This window comes from Meles meles, chromosome 4 (assembly GCF_922984935.1).
Source record: "Meles meles chromosome 4, mMelMel3.1 paternal haplotype, whole genome shotgun sequence".
Taxonomy (NCBI): Eukaryota; Metazoa; Chordata; class Mammalia; order Carnivora; family Mustelidae; genus Meles; species Meles meles.
The window spans coordinates 28,297,443-28,320,185 of NC_060069.1; the positions used below are offsets into that span (position 1 = coordinate 28,297,443).

At 40.3% G+C, this 22,743-nt stretch overlaps 1 protein-coding gene across 2 annotated transcripts in view; it reads left to right on the forward strand.

The window, feature by feature from the left end:
* The window catches only part of ULK4 (unc-51 like kinase 4), a 684,359-nt gene that overhangs the window by 88,504 nt on the left and 573,112 nt on the right, over positions 1 to 22,743 (forward strand). For both annotated transcript variants that reach the window (XM_046001316.1, XM_046001317.1), the window contains exon 19: positions 7,297 to 7,380. In XM_046001316.1, coding sequence (XP_045857272.1) covers positions 7,297 to 7,380 — 84 coding nt within the window. The remainder of the gene's footprint in view (positions 1 to 7,296; positions 7,381 to 22,743) is intronic.

The following is a 22,743-nucleotide window of genomic DNA, read 5'->3' on the forward strand; positions in this document are numbered from 1 at the left end:
CATTGACTACTTTAAGAGGAGGTCATTGGTTCTCTGAATATAAAAGCTTCATGTCAGTTAAAAACACTACTTTGTGCAAATAGAGCTCTTAACATGGCCATGAGAGTTTGGATCCACAGAATTTGACTTCTTATTTCTTAAATTACAATATGGAAGTGCTATTGAATTCAACAAAGAAAAATTAATATTTCTTTAGTGTTTTTTATGAATGTTATTACATTGATAATGATAAATTATGAGTTATTCATTTGATACTGACTTTTTCTTTTTTTTAGTTTCAGAGGTAGAATTCAGTGATTCATCAGTTGCGTGTAACACCCAGCGTTCGTTATATCAAGTACCCTCCTGAATGCCCATCACCAAAATTATCCCATCCCTCCACCCACTCTCCTTCCAGCCACCCTGTTTGTTTTCCTAGAGTTTAGCATCTTATTGTTTGCTTCCCTCTCAATTTTCATCTTATTTTATTTTTCTCTTCCTTCCTTTATGTTCATTAGTTTGTTTCTTAAATTCCACATATGAGTGAAATCATATGGTTTTTATCTTTCTCTGGCTGACTTATTTCGCTTAGTGTAATCCTCTCCTGGTCCATCCATGTCATTGTAAATGGTAGGTATTCATCCTTTCTGATGGCTGAGTAGTGTTCCATTGTATATGTATGTATACCACCTCTTCCTTATCCATTCATCTGTCAGTGGACATCTGGGCTCTTTTCATAGTTTGCCTAGTGTGGAAATTGCTGCTATAAACACTGGTGATACCGAGTTTTAAAGAAGTACTGGTAAGCTGTAATTGATCAGGAGTTTCTTTCACTGTATTTGTGATGTTTTGAGTCCTAGATCTTGCTCAAATGTTGTATAACTTGAGACTCCTTAGTATCTAAATTAAACTGACTTACTAGAAAAATCATCATTTTAAGACAACTACTGTAATTGCTATAAAACATCAGTATTTAAATCATTTAGCTCCATAGTTAGTAGTGGTAGCTGGTACAGCAAATCTGTCCTCTTTATTCTTTTTTTTTTTTTTTTCATTAATGTCTTGGCTCTTGTTGGCCCTTTGCATGTTAGAATCAGCTTGTCCAATTCTACAAATCATTTAAAGAAATTCCTTGACTGTGCAGATCAATTTGGGAAGTATTGTTACCTTGATAACTTGGAGTCTTCTGCATATTTGGAATTGTACTGAACCCGTGTGTCAGTTAGGAAAGTATCCATATATTAATGGTATTTTGTCTTCTAGTGCATAAAAATGGCATTCTATATACTCTATTTTTAGAAATACTGTCATTTAAGTTCATTCTATTCATAAAACTTCTGTACATCTATTTTTGGTTGAATTTGTTCTTAGGTAATTTTATGTTTTGAAGAGACAACACATTCATGAGACTAGAAAGCTAGGAAGTCCAGAAAGGTATATGGGGGAAAGTGGCTTTCCTATTTTTCTTCCCTATGTGCCTTGTTCCCCAGTCTAATCATATCCCTCCTTGTATTCACAGAGTTACTTTTGTCTGTATGAACAAACAGAAATGTAGTTTCTTATTTTGTCTCATTTTTATGTACCAAGAGGACAACTTGCTTTTTTCTCTTAATAGTTACACACTCTTTAAAAAAATTTATCTGAAAGAGAGAGAGCATGTGTGAGCATGAGTAGGGGGAGAAGCAAAGGGAGAGGGACAAGCGGACTCTACCTGAGTGTGGAGCCTCCTGATGTGGGACTCCATCCCACAGCCATGAGATCATGACCTGAGCCAAAGGCAGATGCTTAACTGAATGAGCCACCCAGGCGTCCCAATAGCTGTATACTTTTAAGAATAGCATATGGAAATACATACACTGGAGAATAGCATATGGAAATACATACACTGGAGTTATTTCTCAATTAATGAATATATTTCTTAATCAGTGCTTAGGGCTCCCTCCTCCCTCCCTGTCATCCTCTTCTTGTCCCGGAACATTCTCATGGGTGCCAAGTTTGGTGAAAAGCAGTTTTACTTTATCTTCAGCTTGAGTCCCCAGGGCCTTGGCATCAAAGCTCAGACTGACCAAGTTCTGCAGGCTCTCAGAGTCAAAGCAAACTTTCAGTGCTCGGTTGAACTCTCACACTTGTGGTTATCTAAGGTTTAGTTTGATTCTTTGTTTTCCTGTCAACATCTCTGATGCATTGTAAGGATGTCAGAATACAAGGTGTTGCTTTTATCAGAAGAGTGTTCAGATACCTAGTCTGCCATCTGATCAGGGATGAGAGTCTACTTTAATTCTTTTCGCTGTTGTTCCTTTTTTAAAGTTGTTATCTTGGAGCGCCTGGGTGATTCAGTGCTTAAAGCCTCTCCCTTCAGCTCGGGTCATGATCTCAGGGTCCTGGGATCGAGCCCTGCATCAGACTCTCTGCTCAGTGGGGAACCTGTTTCCTCCTCTCTCTCTCTTTGCCTGCCTCTCTGTCTACTTGTGATCTCTGTCTGTCAAATAAATAAATAAAATCTTAAAGTTATTATCTCCCCCTCCAGCTTAATTGAGATATAATTGGCATGCCGTCAACTGCACATGCTTAAAGATTACAGTTTGATCAATTTTGATATATGTATACACCTGTGAAACCATCACCGCAGTTCAGATAATGAACATACCCATCACCTCTCAGTTTCTCCACACCCTTTGTAAGCCCTCCCAGGCAACCACTGATTTGGTTTCCGTCCTATAGACCAGTTTGTATTTTCTAGAATCTTATAAATGGAATTGACCTCCTCACAGCTCTTTGAACCTGGCATGCCACATTCCTGCCTCAACACCATTGCACTTACTGTTCCTCCTGCTTGCAGGGATTTCACACCCTCCCCCGCCTAGAGGTTTGAGTTTTCTTTGTTCAGATCCCTTCAGAGAGCCTTTTCCCCTCTGTGCAATATGAGATAGACCCTGTCTGTGGTCTTCCTCTATCTTCTTACCCTGCTCTGGTTTTCTTTATGGTAGTCCTTACCATCTTGACGTACTTGTCTTGTTGGTTCCTCCTCCTCACCCACCTGCCTCTTTCTTTTCCTCCTTTCCCTTCCTCCTCCTCCTCTTCTTTCCCCACTAAGCATTATTAAAGCAAAAATTTGTCTTGCTCATAGCTGTGTGGCTCATGTTTAGAAGAATTCCTGGCACTTCGCAGGTGCTTTTGTTTTTTTATTTTATTTTAATTTATTTATTTGACAGACAGAGATCACATGTAGGCAGAGAGGCGTGCAGAGAAAGAGGGGGAAGCAGGCTCCCCACTGAGCAGGGAGCCCAATGCAGGGCTCGATCCCAGGACCCTGAGACCATGACCCAAGCCAAAGGCAGAGGCCTTACCTTCTGGGCCACCCAGGTGCCCCTGCAGGTGCTTTTATAATGCATAACTTGCACCAAGACCAGGGGGACAGGAGGGAAGTGAGCAAGGAGGCAGGGCTGGAGAGACCTGCTAGGGCATGTTCAGGAAGGACTCCTTGCCTGAGTTGGATGTGTCTTGACCCTGTGAGCAAGGGGGAAGTCATGAAGGCTTTAAAGAAGGGAATCGACATCATTTAGTTTAAATGCCAAAAAGATGAATCTTTTTTTTTTTTTAAATTTATTTATTTTTATTTGCTTATTTACAGCATAACAGTGTTCATTGTTTTCGCATCACACCCAGTGCTCCATGCAGTATGTGCCCTCCCTATTACCCACCACCTGGTTCCTCAACCTCCCCCCCCCCCCCCCACCGCCCCTTCATAACCCTCTGGTTGTTTTTCAGAGTCCATAGTCTCTCATGGTTCATCTCCCCTTCCAGTTTCCCTCAACTCCCTCTCCTCTCCATCTCCCCATGTCCTCCATGTTATTTGTTATGCTCCACAAATAAGTGAGACCATATGATACTTGACTCTCTCTGCTTGACTTATTTCGCTCAGCATAATCTCTTCCAGTCCTGTCCATGTTGCTACAAAAGTTGGGTATTCGTCCTTTCTGATGGAGGCATAATACTCCATTGTGTATATGGACCACATCTTCCTTATCCATTCATCCGTTGAAGGGCATCTTGGTTCTTTCCACAGTTTGGCGACCGTAGCCATTGCTGCAATAAACATTGGGGTACAAATGGCCCTTCCTTTCACTACATCTGTATCTTTGGGGTAAATACCCAGCAGTGCAATTGCAGGGTCATAGGGAAGCTCTATTTTTAATTTCTTCAGGAATCTCCACACTGTTCTCCAAAGTGGCTGCACTAACTTGCATTCCCACCAACAGTGTAAGAGGGTTCCCCTTTCTCCACATCCTCTCCAGCACACGTTGTTTCCTGTCTTGCTAATTTTGGCCATTCTAACTGGTGTTAGGTGGTATCTCAATGTTGTTTTAATTTGAATCTCCCTGATGGCTAGTGATGATGAACATTTTTTCATGTGTCTGATAGCCATTTGTATGTCTTCGTTGGAGAAGTGTCTATTCATATCTTCTGCCCATTTTTTGATATGATTATCTGTTTTGTGTGTGTTGAGTTTGAGAAGTTCTTTGTAGATCCTGGATATCAACCTTTTGTCTGTACTGTCATTTACAAATATCTTCTCCCATTCCGTGGGTTGCCTCTTTGTTTTGTTGACTGTTTCCTTTGCTGTGCAGAAGCTTTTGATCTTGATGAAGTCCCAAAAGTTCATTTTTGCTTTTGTTTCCTTGGACTTTGGAGACATATCTTGAAAGAAGTTGCTGTGGCTGATATCGAAGAAGTTACTGCCTATGTTCTCCTCTAGGATTCTGATAGATTCCTGTCTCACATTGAGGTCTTTTATCCATTTCGAGTTTATCTTTGTGTACGGTGTAAGAGAATGGTCGAGTTTCATTCTTCTACATATCGCTGTCCAGTTTTCCCAAGATGAATCTTTCTTAAGATGGAGAATAGATTGGAGAATGATAAGAAAAGATTCTGAAACTAAATGTGAGTAAGCAAAGTAGGAGCAAAAACTTAGGAGTGAGAAGAGGGTGTTTCAGGGAAGAGAAAGTCTACAGCACTGATGTAGTCTGTGGTCCATGAAAGAGGACTGAAAGGAACCTGCTGGACTGAGTGACATGGAAGTCACCGGAAACTCAGCAAGAGCTATTTTGGGTAGTTGTTTACTTTGAGCGAGGAAGTCAGAAGGCCTCCTGGAGTGTGCTGAGGTTTTAGCAGGAGGTGAGGAAGCTGGGAAAGGCAATGTGAAGCCAGAATGGTTATGAAAAGTTGGCAGGAGTGCAGGGGGCTGCAGGGGGTCCTGTTTGGAAGACAGGGACAGTTAGCCTATTCTAGCAGAGATGGAAAGGACCCGATGGACAGGACTTTGAAAATTTAGGAGTGGTATGGGATAGTCCATAACCTGATGACCCTGGAGGAGGCAGGATGTGAATGGGATTCGAGCCCACCTGGCGGGGGTGGAGGAGCCTCTCCTGGTATAACCACTGGGTGTAAGTAACGGATGGCTTCAGGTATAGGGACGGTGGGAGCTCTTTTCTCATGATCTCCATGATCTCTGAGGAGGAGGAATGTAGGTGGAGTGGTGGGAGGATTCTAGGTGTGAAGCCTTCCTTTTGAAGAGGGAATTGGTCAGAGAGGATTGGGAGGCCAGAGTGATACTGAAGGTCCCTAGGTGGAGTGGTGGGAGGATTCTAGGTGTGAAGCCTTCCTTTTGAAGAGGGAATTGGTCAGAGAGGATTGGGAGGCCAGAGTGATACTGAAGGTCCCTGGGCTTGGTGACTGTAAGTCATTCATGGACTCTCTGTGTTCCGGGATCTGCCCTCTATGAGCCCAGCTGCCTAAATGTGGGCCTGGAGAAGACAAGCCACTGGCTCCCTCCAGGGTTGGGTTCCCAGGGAAGGGAAAAGGGGATGTCAGAGAGGGAGGTGTTCAGGCTTTTGGAGGAGCGACTGGATGATAGACCAGGGCATCTAAGTGGCCGGGATGTAGGGTAGGTGATAGATTCCAGAAAGATTGTGGTAGCTGTTTTGAATAACGGAGCTAGAAAGGGGGAACGTTGTGTTTTGAAGTTAAATTGGGTGCTGAATTAGTGATTTTTAAGCTGGAGCAGCAGCTTGGGATGATAATGTCTAGATTATGACTGTGTAGGGTTTTTTTTTTAAAAAAAAAACATTTATTTATTTGTGAGAGTGTGCATGCGCACGAGAGCATGGGGGAGCAGAGGGAGAAGCAGACTCCCCACTGAGCAGGGATCCTGATGCGGGGCTCAATCCCAGGACCATCATGACCTGAGCTGAAGGCAGATGCATCACTGACTGTGCCACCTAGGTATCCTGACTGTGTGTAATTCTGTGATTAGATAAGGATATGGTTTTAATCAGTCATAATTCTCATCATAAGTGTAAGAAACATTTGGATCAGGAAGGTACCAGTTCTAAAATTTGGATAATCTTAAAGAAATATTTTCTCTAAATAGTAACTATTTTAGTAAATATTTTCTCTAAATAGTAACTAATTTCTTTTCCTTTAAAGAGATTAATTTCCCCACTTTTCTGTGTGGTCCCTGATTTATATTTTGAAGTTATTTGATACATTGTAAGAGGGTTTTAGGGGTTATTACTCTAATTTGGTTCTTCTGAGAGAAACATTGCTGATATCATTAAAACCTGTGGACCTGGGGCGCCTGGGTGGCTCAGTGGATTAAGCCTCTGCCTTCGGCTCAGGTCATGATCTCAGGGTCCTGGGATCGAGCCCTGCGTCAGGCTCTCTGCTCAGCAGGGAGCCTGCTTCCCCCTATCTCTGCCTGTCTCTCTGCCTACCTGTGTTCTCTCTCTCTCTGTCAAATAAGTAAATAAAATCTTCAAAAAACCCCCACCAAAAACCTGTGGACCTGCTAATCCCATCACTTATTTTTGTTTAGCCCATTGTCTTACTAGGTAACATAATCTTTTACTTAGGAATTATCCTGAATATTCCTCAGAGCTGTGTATTCTGTGCTTTCCAATCATTTCAGATAATGTAATACCTTTTAGGTGGGAATACCTGTATTATCAGCTACGGTTACCAATAGAGTAGTTTCTCTACCAGCTGGATCATATTGTCATTTCTCACTTCTTTTCGTCTGGCTCCTGATGAAGGGGTCTGATGAACATCACCACGTACACTCTGATGAGAAAGAGAAATCCCTTGTATGTACAAAGTGGTAAAAGACCCCCTACCGAGGTCAGAATTGTCAGATAATCATTCCTTTACGTAGAGTATTAAGTTTTAGATAGTTTGTGTATTTGAAATGATCTTTTTCTTGAACGGATTAATATATTTTGTGCTTTTAGCTTCACTGCCTTTCCTTCTGCTTCATTTTAGGAAGAAAAAAAAAAGAACCCTAGAGAGTGTTGGACTGTTCCCTTGGCCGCGTACACAGTGCTAATGAGGTGCCTTCGGGAAGGGGTAAGGCTCCTTTGTTGTCCTCTGTAGACACCTGCCATTGTAATAACCCTTCAGGCACTGCTTGTGGATTGTAGCCTGCAGCGGTGCAGGAACTTGTCAGCCCAGTATTGCTCCTGAATTTCAATAATCCCAACACGCCGCCGTGAGCAAATGACCTACAGCAGCGCACGTGTAAAAACCAGCTAGCTTTCTCCTTCACTTTTGACAATGTCTTGCCTTTTAAAAGATGATAACAAGCACAAACAACGTAAGTAGATTTTTACTAACATGTTCTCAGTCCTCCCCTGCTTTTAAGCTTATTGAGACACCAGTTTAGTAAGCAAGAGGTATGCAGGGACTTATCTGTGAGCCTCAAAAGCCCCCTGATTATCTTGTCAGGTTGCCATTTTGCAGTTCAGAAACAGGAAGCTTCCACTGGTACCCATGGATTTTTAAATATTAAATAGTATTTATTTCGTGATTTTTCCCCCCAATTTATTCACTGTCCTTCTCATGCTGTTGTTAGTGGCTGAAAAATCAGCCAGCTGTCCATCCAACCGACCAGTATATGTAGCTCCTGTGTGTTGTTGTGCAAAGGGTTTGGTAGCTGACCCAAAAGGTTTGCAATTTCTGTTGGCTTTAAACCATTTAAACCATTTTAAACCATTTGACATGGCTTCACCAAGGCAAAGCCATAGGCGAAAAACATTCCTTAAGGAATGAAAAAAATATGTCACAATAAACATCTTCCTTTTGAGTTCATTACTTGCTGCGTTGTATGGAAGTGGAATGATGTTGCAAGTGTCGAAGAGCTCTGCGAGGTTTGCCCCCTAGTGGTCCAGAAGTGAACACTTCCTAGTCCATAGGGTTGGATGTGTTGTCAACTGTCGTTAGGGATATGAATATAGCCAGTAAGTCATACTTGGTCAATAATATGAGAGTTAAGTCCTGTTTATCTGTAGTCCCAAGATATGTTTCAGTTTATCATTCAAGGCCTCAAGCTAAGCACACTTGGGGGCACACAAATGAAGAAGGTGAATATTCTCTTTACACACTGATCCCATCTATTGCGGGAGATAAAGATAAAAGTATAAAGTGGAATATGTCGAGTGTATAAATGTGAACAAAATTGGGGAACTCAAGGGAGAAAGGAGTCTTCTAGAAACTTCCTTAAAAGTGTAAAGAAATTTTAACAACTTTGTATTTTAATTTTTAAAAGTTAGATTAATGTGTAGTAAAAGATGATTAGTTCTAGTCCATGGGGTTGTATCCTTTATTGAATATCTTCTCCCCATCCCCTGCTGTGTTTATCACTGTACATGTAATACGAAGAATAATGTCTGATATCCGTATATATTGTTATTAAATAATTAATAATTATAATGACATTTTATATTTTAGTAGCACATGTGCCTTTCAATGTCTTGGTATGTATGACAGGTCTTGTGTATTTTTCATGAAGAGGGAGGGAAGTCCAGGACTCTATAACTTAAGAAAATTTTATTGTCTATCTGAAAAGCAGTTAGATATGTGCTTGGCATATGTGCCCCTTGCTTTTCAAAAGTTCACGTTACACTGCTTCACTTTTTTTTTTTTTTTTAGATTTTATTTATTTATTTGACAGATAGAGATCACAAGTAGGCAGAGAGGCAGGCAGAGAGAGAGGAGGAAGCAGGCTCCCTGCTGAGCAGAGAGCCCGATGCGGGGCTCAATTCCAGGACCCCAGGATCATGACCCGAAGGCAGAGGCCTTAACCCACTGAGCCACCAGGCGCCCCATACACTGCTTCACTTTTACAAAAGACCCACATTAGCACTCGTTTTCTCTAATTGAAAGAAATGGGAAGAGGATTTCTGCTTCTATTAAAGAAAGATGAAAAGCAAAGATAGCATTCAGGTTTGTTTTGCAGCGAGTTGTTATACAGGCAGGCCTCCCCCTGCCCCGTAAAGCAGGGAGAGTGGCCCTGCCATGTTTCTTCTTTCCCCAGAGCTGTACTCAGCATCTCAGCATCAAGCCACCATGGCTTTGAACCGCGGTGTCTTTGAGTGTCTGGGCTTTGTCTGGATGTATTATCTTCATCCGTTAACAAGGTGTGTCCTAAGATATCAGAGAAGCCTGAGAGAAGTTATTTTTGGGGTCTGGGAATACTCAAAATCTTGTCTATTTAAATTAATGTAATTGCTCTTCACTTTACACCACTGGGGCTTAGGAAAGTTTTCACAGGAACACGGTACTTTTGGATAGTGGGGGAAACCTGAACTTTAACTTTGTCTCTATAAAAGATAAAGTAAGGGATGATTATATTCCCCCTAAAAAAAGGTTTCTGTCTTTACAAAAATAACTCAATTGTAGCAGTTCTTTAACATAATAGGCCTAATGTCTTTAAACCATAGTTGAGGGTAAATAATTTTTAAGCCTCTTATCTTCAACAATTAAAAACTTTTTCCAGGTAGGAAAACTGTTTTCCCAGCACCTACTGATATTTCTGAATGTAGGTTCTCTTTTGTGAAATATACGTCATAAACAAAAGAGCATGTGAAATTTTTGTGTATGCTTGTATGTATGGCTAAAAGCACACTTCCATATACCCACTCTTGAAGGAAATAAAAAGGGCTGGTGGCTTATAGAATTCTTCTCTGTCCCTCTTGGATTGCAGCTTGCTTTTTCTTTTAAGGAGTAGGCACTATTCTGACTTTATGATAAATATTTCTGAGGTTTTTTTTTTTTAAGATTTTTTTTTTTTAATTTGACAGAGGTCACAAGCAGGCAGAGAGGAGGAAGCAGGCTCCCTGCTGAGCAGAGAGCCTGATGTGGGACTCGATACCAGGACCCCAGGATCATGACCTGAAGGCAGAGGCTTTAACCCACTGAGCCACCCAGGCGCCCCCCAAGTTTTTTTTTTTTTTTTTTTTTATCGTGTTTCCATCTTTGATTGTATTGCTAGATATTTCTTCCTTCCCTTCCTTCCTTCCTTCCTTCCTTCTTTTGTCTTCTTTCTTTCTTTCAGAGGGAGGGACAGAAAGAGATGGAGAGAGAGAATCTTAAGCAGGCTCCTCGCCCAGCCAGATTGGGCAGATTGCGGGGAGCGGGGGGGTGATCTCACAACCCTGAGATCGTGACCTGAGCCAAAATCAAGAGTGGGATGCTTAAGCAACGAAGCCACCCAGGTGCCCCTATATTGCTAGATATTTCATTGACTGGTTCTTAAGTCTAAACTTCATATAAATAAATGGCACCAAGTCCTATGGAGACTTAATTCTTTTGCTCCAATGTTAGGTCGAGATTGATACATGCTAATTGTGAAAACTGTCGTTCATTTATACTACTGCGTAGTATGTTGTTAGAATACATGCTTCAGTATACATAGACACATGTATATATTAGTTATACTCCTACTGGTAGGGTATAGAAGTACCCCTTAACCCATATCTCGAACATTTGATATAGTCAGATTCTAAATTTTTGCAAATTTCATGGACATTAAATATTTTCTTATAATAGTTTTAATATTCATTTTTGTGATTACTGATAGGATCACCATCTTTTTAATTTATGTTTCTTTTTCTTTTTGGTTTTATATTGCTTTGCAGGAATTCTGTACACTGCCTCCCTTACTGCAAGCCTATTGTTATAAAATGTTTGAAATATTAGAAAAGGAAAGAAAACTATAATGGTGACCTTTATTTCCATCACTTAGTTTCAATAGTTTTTAACATTTTGCTCTCCTTTCTTTGTTGTGGTATAGGTGTATATATTCATGTGTATATGCGTTTATTAGTCATTTACTCATTTCTTTATTTTCTGAACTGTTTGAAAAGATTGCAGACATCATGGCACTCTCCTCGCTGGAGTTAGGTGTTCGGATATTCTGCTGTTGGTTTTTTTTTAAATTTTTTAATTTTGTTATAAACATATAATGTATTTTTATCCCCAGGGGTACAGGTCTGTGAATCACCAGGTCTACACACTTCACAGCACTCACCATAGCACATACCCTCCCCAATGTCCATAACCCAACTACCCTCTCCCAACCCCCGCTCCCCCCAGCAACCCTCAGTTTGTTTTGTGAGATTAAGAGTCACTTATGGTTTGTCTCCCTCCCAATCCCATCTTGTTTCATTTATTCTTCTCCTACCCCCCTAACTCCCCCATGTTGCATCTCCACTTCCTCATATCAGGGAGATCATATGATAGTTGTCTTTCTCTGATTGACTTATTTCACTAAGCATGATCCCCTCTAGTTCCAACCACGTCGTCACAAATGGCAGGATTTCATTTCTTTTGATGGCTGCATAGTATTCCACCCTGTATATATACCACATCTTCTTTATCCATTCATCTGTTGATGGACATCTAGGTTCTTTCCATAGTTTGGCTATCGTAGACATTGCTGCTATAAACATTCGGGTGCACATGCCCCTGCGGATCACTACGTTTGTATCTTTAGGGTAAATACCCAATAGCGCAATTGCTGGGTCATAGGGTAGTTCTATTTTCAACATTTTGAGGAACCTCCATGCTGTTTTCCAGAGTGGTTGCATATTCTGCTGTTTTTATGTGTTACAGATATTTTGTGATTTATGGTTGCACTTTTCATTTTCTTTATAGTGTCTTTTGATAAGCAGAAGTTTCTCATTTTAATATAGCTAAAATTATCAATCTGCTTCATTATGATTTGTGGTTTTTGGGTCTTAAATGCTTCTCTTCTTCATCATTAAGATGGTCTATTCCGTTTTCTTCTATTTTTTTTAAAAAGATTTATTTATTTATTTATTTATTTATTTATTTATTTATTTGGCAGAGAGATCACAAGTAGGCAGAGGGACAGGCAGAGAGAGAGGGGGAAGCAGGCTCCCTGCTGAGCAGAGAGACCAGGACCGATCCCAGGACCCTGAGATCATGACCTGAGCCGAAGGCAGAAGCTTAACCCACTGAGCCACCCAGGCGCCCCATCCATTTTCTTCTGAAAGCTTTATTTTCCCTTTTTTGTGTTTAGAACTTTAATCTGTTTGTGATTATTTTGTGTGTTCGGTGCTATGTATGGGCAGTTTTATTTTTAAAAGTAATATGGATATCTGTTCTCCCAGCATTATTTAATGAGAAGGTCACCCTGTCCCCACTTCTCTGCAGTGTCCCCTGTGTCATCAATGTCTCTTCCTGGGCTCTGTTGGACTATGATCTGTCTCTGTGCCATACCATCCAAATATTTTCTATTATTTAATAATTTCTAAGTGGGGAGCCTTTCCCTACTAACATAATCTTTTTTTTTTTCTTTAAGATTTTATTTACTTATTTAAGAGAGAGCAAGTGCATGAGAGAGAGCATGAGCACTGGGGACAGGAAGAGCGAGCAAGAGGCCTGATGCAGGACTTGATCCCAGAACCCTGGGATCATGACCTGAGCCAAAGGCAGACACCCAATCAATTGAGCCACCCAGGCACCCCAACATAATCTTTTTCAAGAGTTTCTTAGCTATTTTTATTCCTTTCACTTGTGTATAGCTTTTACGGTCACCTCTTCAAGTGCGCCTGTTGGGATGTTAAGAATATATCTGTAAATAAATTTGAGGAGAATTAGTTGATATTAGAAGATGGCAGGTCTACTCAGTGAGAAGACTTATAATAGGAGAATGATACATTTGATTGAAAAAACTGAATTAAGGAAACTGAAGTTTCTTTGAATTCTTGAAGACATTTAGCTAATGTATTTCTTGCTTAAGTTAACTCTCTCAGATGTAGGTCTCATTCTTTGTAGCTAACATTTCTGAGACCTATATGATGTCCTAGCTGGGTACAAGAAAAGTACAGATGAATTAAGACACTGCCCTCCCTTCATTTTTTAGGAAAGAGAGAATTATTTTTTACTTTAGTTCTGTGTGTCAGCCTTTTATTGTTGTTTTTGTAACTTAATTTGCTTTGGTTTCTTTGTGTAGTCACTAAGACATTTCCGGCTGTGAACTGTTTTCTCCCTCTAGTGTTAGCTGTATCTCACTAGTTTTGACGACATACAGTGTTTCCAATGTTGCTGTTTTATTGATAGTCCCCAGTTCTCATTTTAAATTTGTCCTCACTCCAGGGTTGTTTATGAGATGGTTAAAACTTTTTCAGGTGGGTAGGATTTTATTGCCTTCCCTCCCCCTTTGTTAAAATAGCGAAGTTGCATTACCTTATCAAGAAAGTGATTTGTCTGAGGCACCTGGGTGGCTCAGTTGTTAAGCATCTGCCTTCAGCTCAGGTCATGATCCCAGGGTCCTGGCCTCGAGCCCCACATCGGGGTTCCTCCTCAGTGGAGAGCCTGCTTCTCCTTCTCCCTTTCCTGGTCCCCCTGCTTGTGCTTGTGCTCTCTCTCTCTCTCTCTGTTGCTCTCTGGCAAATAAATAAATAAAATCTTTTTAAAAAATATTTTATTTATTTGACAGAGAGAAATCACAACTAGGCAGAGAGGCAGGCAGAGAGAGAGAGAGAGAGAGGAGGAAGCAGGCTCCCTGCGGAGCAGAGAGCCCGACGTGGGGCTCGATCCCAGGACCCTGGGATGATGACCTGAGCCGAAGGCAGAGGCTTTAAACCACTGAGCCACCCAGGTGCCCCAATAAATAAATAAAATCTTAAAAAAAAAATCCCCAAAACGTTGTTTGTCCTATTTCTCTTTGGATGAAAAAAAAATTGTGGTAAAGCACACATAACATAAAACTTAACCACTTTAACCACTAAGCATATAGTTCTGTGATATTGAGTACATTTACATTGCTGTGCTATTTCTTTTGTTTTAAATATAGTGAGATGTCCTTATTGCCTCACTGAACTGAGTTTTTTTTCTGTATCAAACTTAATGAAGTGTCTTGTTGAATATGGGCCATTTGTTATGGGCCTGGTAAAAACCAGACTTTTAACCTCTTTTCTTTTTTTTCTCTAATTTCTGCATTGGGAAGAAAGCAGTATAGAAATTTTACTTCATTTGGGGCGCCTGGGTGGCTCAGTGGGTTAAGCCTCTGCCTTCAGCTCAGGTCATGATCTCAGTATCCTGGGATCGAGCCCCACATGGGGCTCTCTGCTCAGCGGGGAGCCTGCTTCCTCCTCTCTCTCTGCCTGCCTCTCTGCTTACTTGCGATCTCTGTCAAATAAATAAAATCTTTAAAAAAAAAAGAAATTTTACTTCATTTTAATATGATATATAGACTTCTTAGAAGCCAATTTTAGTTCTAAATTATAAAATTTTTTGTTCATTATGCATAGAAAATTGGCTTTGCCATGAGATATTTGTAAGTGTTCTAAGAATAAAGCATTTTTTAATCAAATACATTGAGACACTGGATTAAACAAGGTTAGGCAGTTTTGGTCTTTTTTAGTACTTTTCCAAGCTTATAATTACTACTCTACTTGGGATAGTGTGTGCAACATTTTCAAAGCAATTTGCCCACAGACCCACCTTACCCTCTGTCATTGTGGGATGCACTTTGGGAGAGGAAGCTATGAACTGACACAGACTGCTGGGAGTTTAAGATAGTTTTCAGTAGGTTTTCTCTAAAGTTATCTAAGATAGCATGATCATGTTTTCCAAACAGCAAACCTACTTTCTGAACATTATTTCCGTAACTTTAACAATGGTGACAGAGATGCGAATTAGTTATTTTTGTCCTTGTTACAGTTGTCAGTACTTAGGTGGAGAGAGGGGAAATATTTAGAGAGTAAGAGACATGTGGTGGACCACAAAAGCAATAGGAAGATCTGGTGTGACTGTTGAAAAAGGAGTATGGCAGTATGGAAGGAAAGGTATTCATGACACTGACTGACTTTAAGAATTGGGGCTAGCATTTCAGAGACGAGCTGGGAGACAGAGGATGTGAATTTCAATCCCTCATGTGCTATTCTTTAGTTGTTTTATCTTGGTCAAGGTCTGGGTGGCCCACCTGGTAGTATTTCTTACATAGGAAGGCACGTGTTCTTGATGATCTTCCATGAGCTTCTGAGTTGGGCCCCTTCTGAGTCTGACAAATATCCCTTCCGTTGCTTTGACCTTTATGTTTGCATATAGTAGCAAGGAGTAGTTCCCTCCTTGGGGTCATTGCCGTAGTGATCTCAGGAGTATTTGACAATGAACTTACATGATGTATGTTTTATATATGCGTGGAATAAACGGGATGAGAAAGGTGACATTTCTCTGAGGTGTTTGTTTTAATCGGGGTAGGTAGCAGCCTATTCTACAACCCAAAAGAGGCTGGAAATAGGTCCTAGACAATTTTTACATATTTGGAGGTAAAGATTAATTTGTGTATTTCTATTTGATCAACCACATGTTTTTTGATAGCCTGTGTAATAGTCTGCAATAATTATAGGTGCTAAACTGACATGGCTTAGGTTGTAGTTAAAAATATGAGGGGCGCCTGGGTGGCTCAGTGGTTTAAGCCTCTGCCTTCGGCTCAGGTCATGATCTCAGGGTCTTGGGATCGAGCCCCGCATCAGGCTCTCTGCTCAGTGAGGAGCCTGTTTCTCCCTCTCTCTCTGCCTGCCTCTCTGCCTACTTGTGACCTCTCTCTCTCTGTCAAATAAAATAAATAAAATATTAAAAAAAAATATGAGGTTAGGGGCGCCTGGGTGGCTCAGTGGGTTAAAGCCTCTGCCTTCGGCTCAGGTCATGATCCCAGGGTCCTGAGATCAAGCCCCGCATCGGGCTCTCTGCTCAGTGGGGCGCTTGCTTTCTCCTCTCTCTCTGCCTGCCTCTCTGCCTACTTGTGATCTCTGTCAAAGAAATAAAATATTAAAAAAAAATTAGGTTAAAAAATAAACTGTTGGCTTTATTGTTTTATTTCTGAATAATAGATTTTCAGTAATTTTGGAGTAACAAAATTATTTTAAGAGGAAATTTCATTTTTTAACTAGAGCTTTTTTTTTTTTTTTTTTAAGGAAACTGTGGTAAAACTATTTATGTGTTTAATTAGAAAAGACTGGGCTTGAATTAGAATGAAGTGCCAGAGATCTTAGCCATTATATGTATTATCTTTGAAATGTTTTAGAAAACTAGGGTTCCTAAAACAAAGAGAAATGAGTTAAAATTCTTGATTTTTGATAAAAGTTAAAATGTACAGCTATATTTTCTGATTTTGTTATTGTAACAGTTTATTTCATCCTCTAATGAAGAAATATGTGTGCCTCAACATCAGGTTCTTTCTCAGTACTCACTGCTCTGTTGGCATTTCTGCAGTGAGACTGGGCAAAATGTATGTGGAATAGAAATGATCCAGTGTTTTCTTTAGTACTATCCATGATTTTTTTTTTTTTTGATCTAAGTATAGTATACTTTTTTGATGGTACATGACAAGGTTAGTGCTCCCCAAGCTCCTCCCCATTCTTCAGGGGAGGATGGAAACTATGTAGAAGTCAAGAGATTCTCAGTGTGTTGGGGGAAGGGTTAGGGCAAGGACTTCTCAGCAGCTGAGGGCCTATCTTTCCTCTTGCTCTGATGGGGACTGGGGTCAGAGGGCTCTTACTCCTTGGAGGCTGTGTGGCCCATAAAGTCCATCACCTGGTTGTTATAGCCGAATTCATTTTCATATCAGGAAATGAGCTTGATGAAGTGGTCCTTGAGAGCAATGTCAGTCCCAGCATTGAAGGTGGAAGAGTGGGTGTCACTGTTCAAGTGGCAGGAGACACCTGGTCCTCAGCCCAGGATATTCTTGAGGGTTCCCTCCCATGCCTGCTTTATCACCTTCTTGATGTCATTATATTTGACAGCTTTCTTCAGGTGGCAGGTCACATCCATGACGGACATGTTGGAGGTAGGGACCTGGAAGGTCATGTTTGTGAGCTGCTTAATCAGCCCAGGGATGATCTTGCCTATAGCTGTGGCAGTGCCAATAGAATGTTCTGGGCAGCACCTTGACCATTATGCCACAGCTTCCCAAAGGGGCTGTCCAAGATTTTCTGGGTGGCAGTGATGGCATGGAGTCATGAGTCTCTCCATGATGCCAAAGTTGTGATGGATGATCTTGGCTAGAGGGACCAGGGAGTTGGTGGTGCAGAAAGCATTGCTGTCAATCTTTAGGGAGTTGTCATACTTCTGGTTCTTGCCCATCACAAACATGGGGACATCAGCAGAAGGGGGAGAGATGATGATCCTCTTGGCCCCAACTTTCAAGTGAGCCGAGGTGGTGCCTTATCCTTATCCATGGTGGTGAAGACCTCTTTGGACTACGCAACATACTTAGCACCAGTATCACCCCATTTGATACTGGCAGGATCTCACTCCTGGAAGATGGAGATGGGCTTTCCATTGATGTAAGTTTTCTGTTCTCAGCCTTGACTATGCTGTTGAATTTACCATGGGTGGAATCATACAGGAACATGTAGACCATGTAGTTGAGGTAAATGAAGGGATCATCTATGACGATAGTATCCATTTTGCCAGAGTTAAAAGCAGCCCTGGTGACCAGGCACCCAATATGGCCAAATCACTTTATTTTCACCTTCACCATCATGTTTTAGGGGTGTGGCTGGCACTGCATCAACAGATGCAGCCATCTGTTGAATGGGGAGGAGCAGAGAGCCACTATCCATAATGTTTTGAATGCTATTCAGTAAAATGCAGAAGGGCTTACTAAGTAAGGTGGAATTACCTAATGTGTTTTGAAGTGAACCTTTGAGAATGGTATGAGGAAGTGATCCTGAGTTAGTACCAAGTGAGATAGACCAGCTTCCAGAGATGTGGTGTAGGGTAAGAAGAACAAAGCATGGCATTTTCCATGCAAGGGTGAGGTTGCATCTCCTCTCTTCCTGTGACAGGTAACTTCACAGGGGAGGCTTCAGAGTTTGGCTTTGCTGAGTTCAGTATGTGAGAACTGGTGAAATATCAATTGTAATATGTTTCAAGGATTTATATTGGTTGGAGTTCTGTGTAAATTTTCATTTTCATTTGACTTATTTTTATCCCACTACATGCTTTGCACTGTTAACAAATCCTATAGCTCTTCCGTTTTTTACTCATTTAATACCTTTGCTTAGAGTTTTTCTATTTTTTTATTAATATTTTTAGCTTATGGTATTATGGTTAGAGGAAATGGCATATGTATGATTTCAGTTTTAGAATTTGTTGAGACTTCGTTCATGACTCAGTATGTGTATACTTGGGAAAAACGAATTATGTCATTGTTGGATAATGTGTTTTTTTTCTGTCCATTAGGTCAAGCTTATTAATCTGTTAGGGATAAAAATCTTCTGCTGATTGCTTCTTGTCTGTTTATTTTATCAGCTACTGAGATAGGTTTGAAATGCTTTTTTTGATACATTTGCAATTTTATATTTTGCCTTTATGTATTTTGAATATTAGTTATTAGATATATAAAAATATGTAGATTATATTTCCCTTGGCTTATTGAAATTATCATTATCTTGTTACTTAAAAATTCACCACTATGGGACACCTGGCTGGCTCAGTTGGCAGAGCATGTGACTCTTGAAGTCATGCTTTCAAGTCCCATGTAGGGTGTAGAGATTACTTATGAGTAAATAAAACTTTAAGAAAATCACCAGTAATGCTTACTGTTCAAAGCCCATTCTCTCTTAAATTAATTTAGTTATACCATCCTGTGCTTGGTTACATATGACTGGCATATCTTTTTTTTTTTTTTTTGAAGATTTTATTTATTTATTTGACAGATCACAAGCAGACAAAGAGGTAGGTGGAGAGAGAGGAGGGGAAGCAGGCTCCTCACTGAGCAGAGAGCCCGATGCAGGGCTAGGATCGTGACTTGAGCAGAAGGCAGAGGCTTTAACCTACTGAGCCACCCAGGCGCCGGAGAAAATTAATTCTTTAAAAACAACAACAACAACAACAACAACAACAAAAACCAGGAACAGGCTGTAAGACACCTTCACGAACAGAACTGGAAGGAAACACACTTCCCATCAGTTTGTAGGGATGTTCCATCCTCCTGGACCACCAGCACACGATGCCAAGGGGTGCCTTCCTAAGGCCCACAGCTGGCTGAACAGAAAAAGCCCTACTTCAGTTTTGATCCCAGTATGCTCCTTAAGTTTCTGAACCATTGTGAATATGTATATACCTGGAGAGTTACCTATTTTAAGAATCTAAGGTTTTTGAATTCACTATTAGCTTATTTCTGGAGGTGTATCCATACCCTCTTGCCTTTATTTATTTTTATTTTAAAATTAAAAAAAAATTTTTTATTAACATATGATGTATTATCAGCCCCAAGGGTACAGGTCTGTGAATCGCCAGGTTTACACACTTCATAGGACATACCTTCCCTAAAGTCCATAACGCCACCACTCTGTCCCTACCTCCTTCCCTCCAGCAACCCTCAGTTTGTTTTGTGAGATTAAGAGTCTCTTATGGTTTGTCTCCCTCCTGATCCCATCTTGTTTCATTTATTCTTTTCCTACCCCCTAAACTCCCCACGTTGCCTCTCAGCTTCCTCATATCAGGGAAATCATATGATAATTGTCTTTCTCTGACTTATTTCGCTCAGCATAATACCCTCTAGTTCTATCCATGTCATCGCAAATGGCAAGATTTCATTTCTTTTGATGCCTGCATAGTATTCCGTTGTGTATATATATATCACATCTTCTTTATCCATTCATCTGTTGATGGACATCTAGGTTCTTTCCATAGTTTGGCTATTGTGGACATTGCTGCTATAAACATTTGGGTGCACGTGCCTCTTCGGATCACTACATTTGTATCTTTAGGGTAAATACCCAATAGTGTGATTGCTGGGTGGTAGGGTAGCTACCTACCTTTTTTCCCTAAGAAAGCTTTGCCTACTTCGAAAAAGTTATTCAACTTTTTGAGGAACATCCATGCTGTTTTCCAGAGTGGCTGCATCAGCTTGCATTCCCACCAACAGCGTAGGAGGGTTCCCCTTTCTCCGCATCCTCGCCAGCATCTGTCATTTCCTGACTTGTTAATTTTAGCGATTCTGACTGGTGTGAGGTGGTATCTCACTGTAGTTTTGATTTGTATTTCCCTGATGCTGAGTGATGTGGAGCACTTTTTCATGTGTCTGTTGGCCATCTGGGTGTCTTTGCAGAAATGCCTGTTCATGTCCTCTGCCCATTTCTTGATTGGATTGTTTGTTCTTTGGGTGTTGAGTTTGGTAAGTTCTTTATAGATTTTGGATACTAGCCCTTTATCTGATATGTCGTTTGCAAATATCTTCTCCCATTCTGTCAGTTTTCTTTTGTTTTTGTTGACTATTTCCTTTGCTGTGCAAATGCTTTTGATCTTGACGAATTCCCAATAGTTCATTTTTGCCCTTGCTTCCCTTGCCTTTTGTGGTGTTCCTAGAAGTTACTGGGATGAGGTCAAAGAGGTTGCTGCTTGACGGTATATCTTTACCATTCTCTTATTTTTAGCCTTTCTGGTGGAATAACTATTTTTTTTTTTGTTTGATGTGTCTCTTCGCTGTATTAAAAAATTTTTTTTTGCTTTATAGTTTTTCTTTAGTATTTAGTCCATTTATATTTATTGTAGTTGTTGGTATAGTTGTCTTTATAGCTACTATCTTATTTAGTAAGATTAACTTATGTAGTAAGATTTGTTTAGTCTCTTTTGTGTGTATTTTTTTCTTCATGTCTTTTTTTTTATAATTCCTTTTATTCTTTTAGTAGTTATTCTCCTGCTCTTGTTTTTTAAATCTGTTATTTCTGTGAATACAATTGTAGGATGACAGTATTTTTAACAATTAAAGATATTGTTTTAGTGTCTTCTGATTGCACTTGTTGCTGTTAAGAAATTAGCTGTTAGAACAACTGTAGCTCTTTTGAAAGAGATACTCTAAATCAAGTGAGGATCTACGTATGCTTTTTGCTTTTGGACTTCCCCTCCTGCAATATCCTCTCCCTAAGAGACACCTTCAGCCCCCAACTCAGATCAATGAGGGACCAGGGAGATGGGAGAGCTACTTTTTCTTCATCTCTATTATACTTGGTTATAATACACTGGAAGCTCTAGCTTTAATTGGGGCTGCGTTTTCATCTAACTTTTAGTTTGCATGGGCCCTCACCTTGCCTCTCATTCTTCTTGTTCATCTTGTTAGACAAATGCTATCAGTGTAAACATCAGCTTGAGAACTCTCAGTACCTCTCAGGGTTCTTGCCTATACAGTCACAGGCCTAAGAATTTGGTACTAGTTAGTTCATTGATTCTTTTAAGAAGGTATTTTCTTACTTTTTTATTGAGCATTTTTAGTTGCTTTTAGAGGGAGAGAGTTGTCCAGGTATCTAGCCCACTATATTTTAAGACATGGAAATCCTATTCTATTGAATTGACTAGACTGAATGAGTTACTGAAACAGTAAACCAAACAAAAGAAACTCCAGGTACCTGGAAATCTTTAGAAGAAAGCTCATGGTTTTACTAAATCAACAAATGTGAAAATAATTAATGTCAGTATTTTAGATGTTAATTTTGGTACTCTTTTTTGGAAAATTAGGCATGTAGACTAACATTGGCAGCAATTTTTTTTTAAAGCCTACCCACCATACATTAGAATTGCTAACATTATTAAAAATTGTACAGCTCTTCATTAATAAGCCTAGTCATCATAGGCTTATTTTCATAGGATAATTTTTAATCATCATAGCTTTTATCCTCATAATATGATGAAATAGGTCTTTGATTTGAATGACAGATAATAGTGCAATCCAGTTATCCCTTCCGAAGAGTTAATTAAGCAGAAAATAGCACCGATCTTACTACTTATATCATGTCCCACAGGGGATTTCAGAAGGACTAGGATAGTTCATTTCAGGTAGTAGCAAGTTGAATTGGCCTGACAGCCTCACTGAGTTTATAGAGCACTGAGATGACACATGGCTCCTTTCCAACCTAAGTGCTAAAGTAGTGGTGGTTTTCCAGTCCTAGGAATGAGTCCTCTAGGAATTGACTGACATTTGTGATGGAAAGCACATGTTAAGGTATTTGAGAAGGTCCTTCCCCCTCTCAAATTGCACTTTTCCCCTACTGCAGGTCAAAGGTTCAGAATCTAATGAGAAGACACAGGACAAGGCATATAGGACAAAAATAACATACGTGTATGTACTGAGAGCTGGGGGGGGGGGTGGAAGATGTAGCTTGTTTTGGGGCAAGTAGGCTCCCTTATATTGCACTCCCACATTAGGGAATTTTTGTACTGCCCAGGTACAGCTTCACTCTCTGAGTGGAATACCCATTCAGATAAAACTTAAGATGGGGAATATGAGAAGACAGCTCTGTGTGGTTGGGGCTGGGCTCAAGGAGAAAGGGGCAGGAGTTGAGCTGAGCAGTTAGACATGATCAGTTTATTCTTTCCATAATTGCCAACTAGGTGTAGCATTTTTTTCCTCTTGAGTAGAATAAATAAAGGAACAGAGGGAGGATGAAAAGGTTA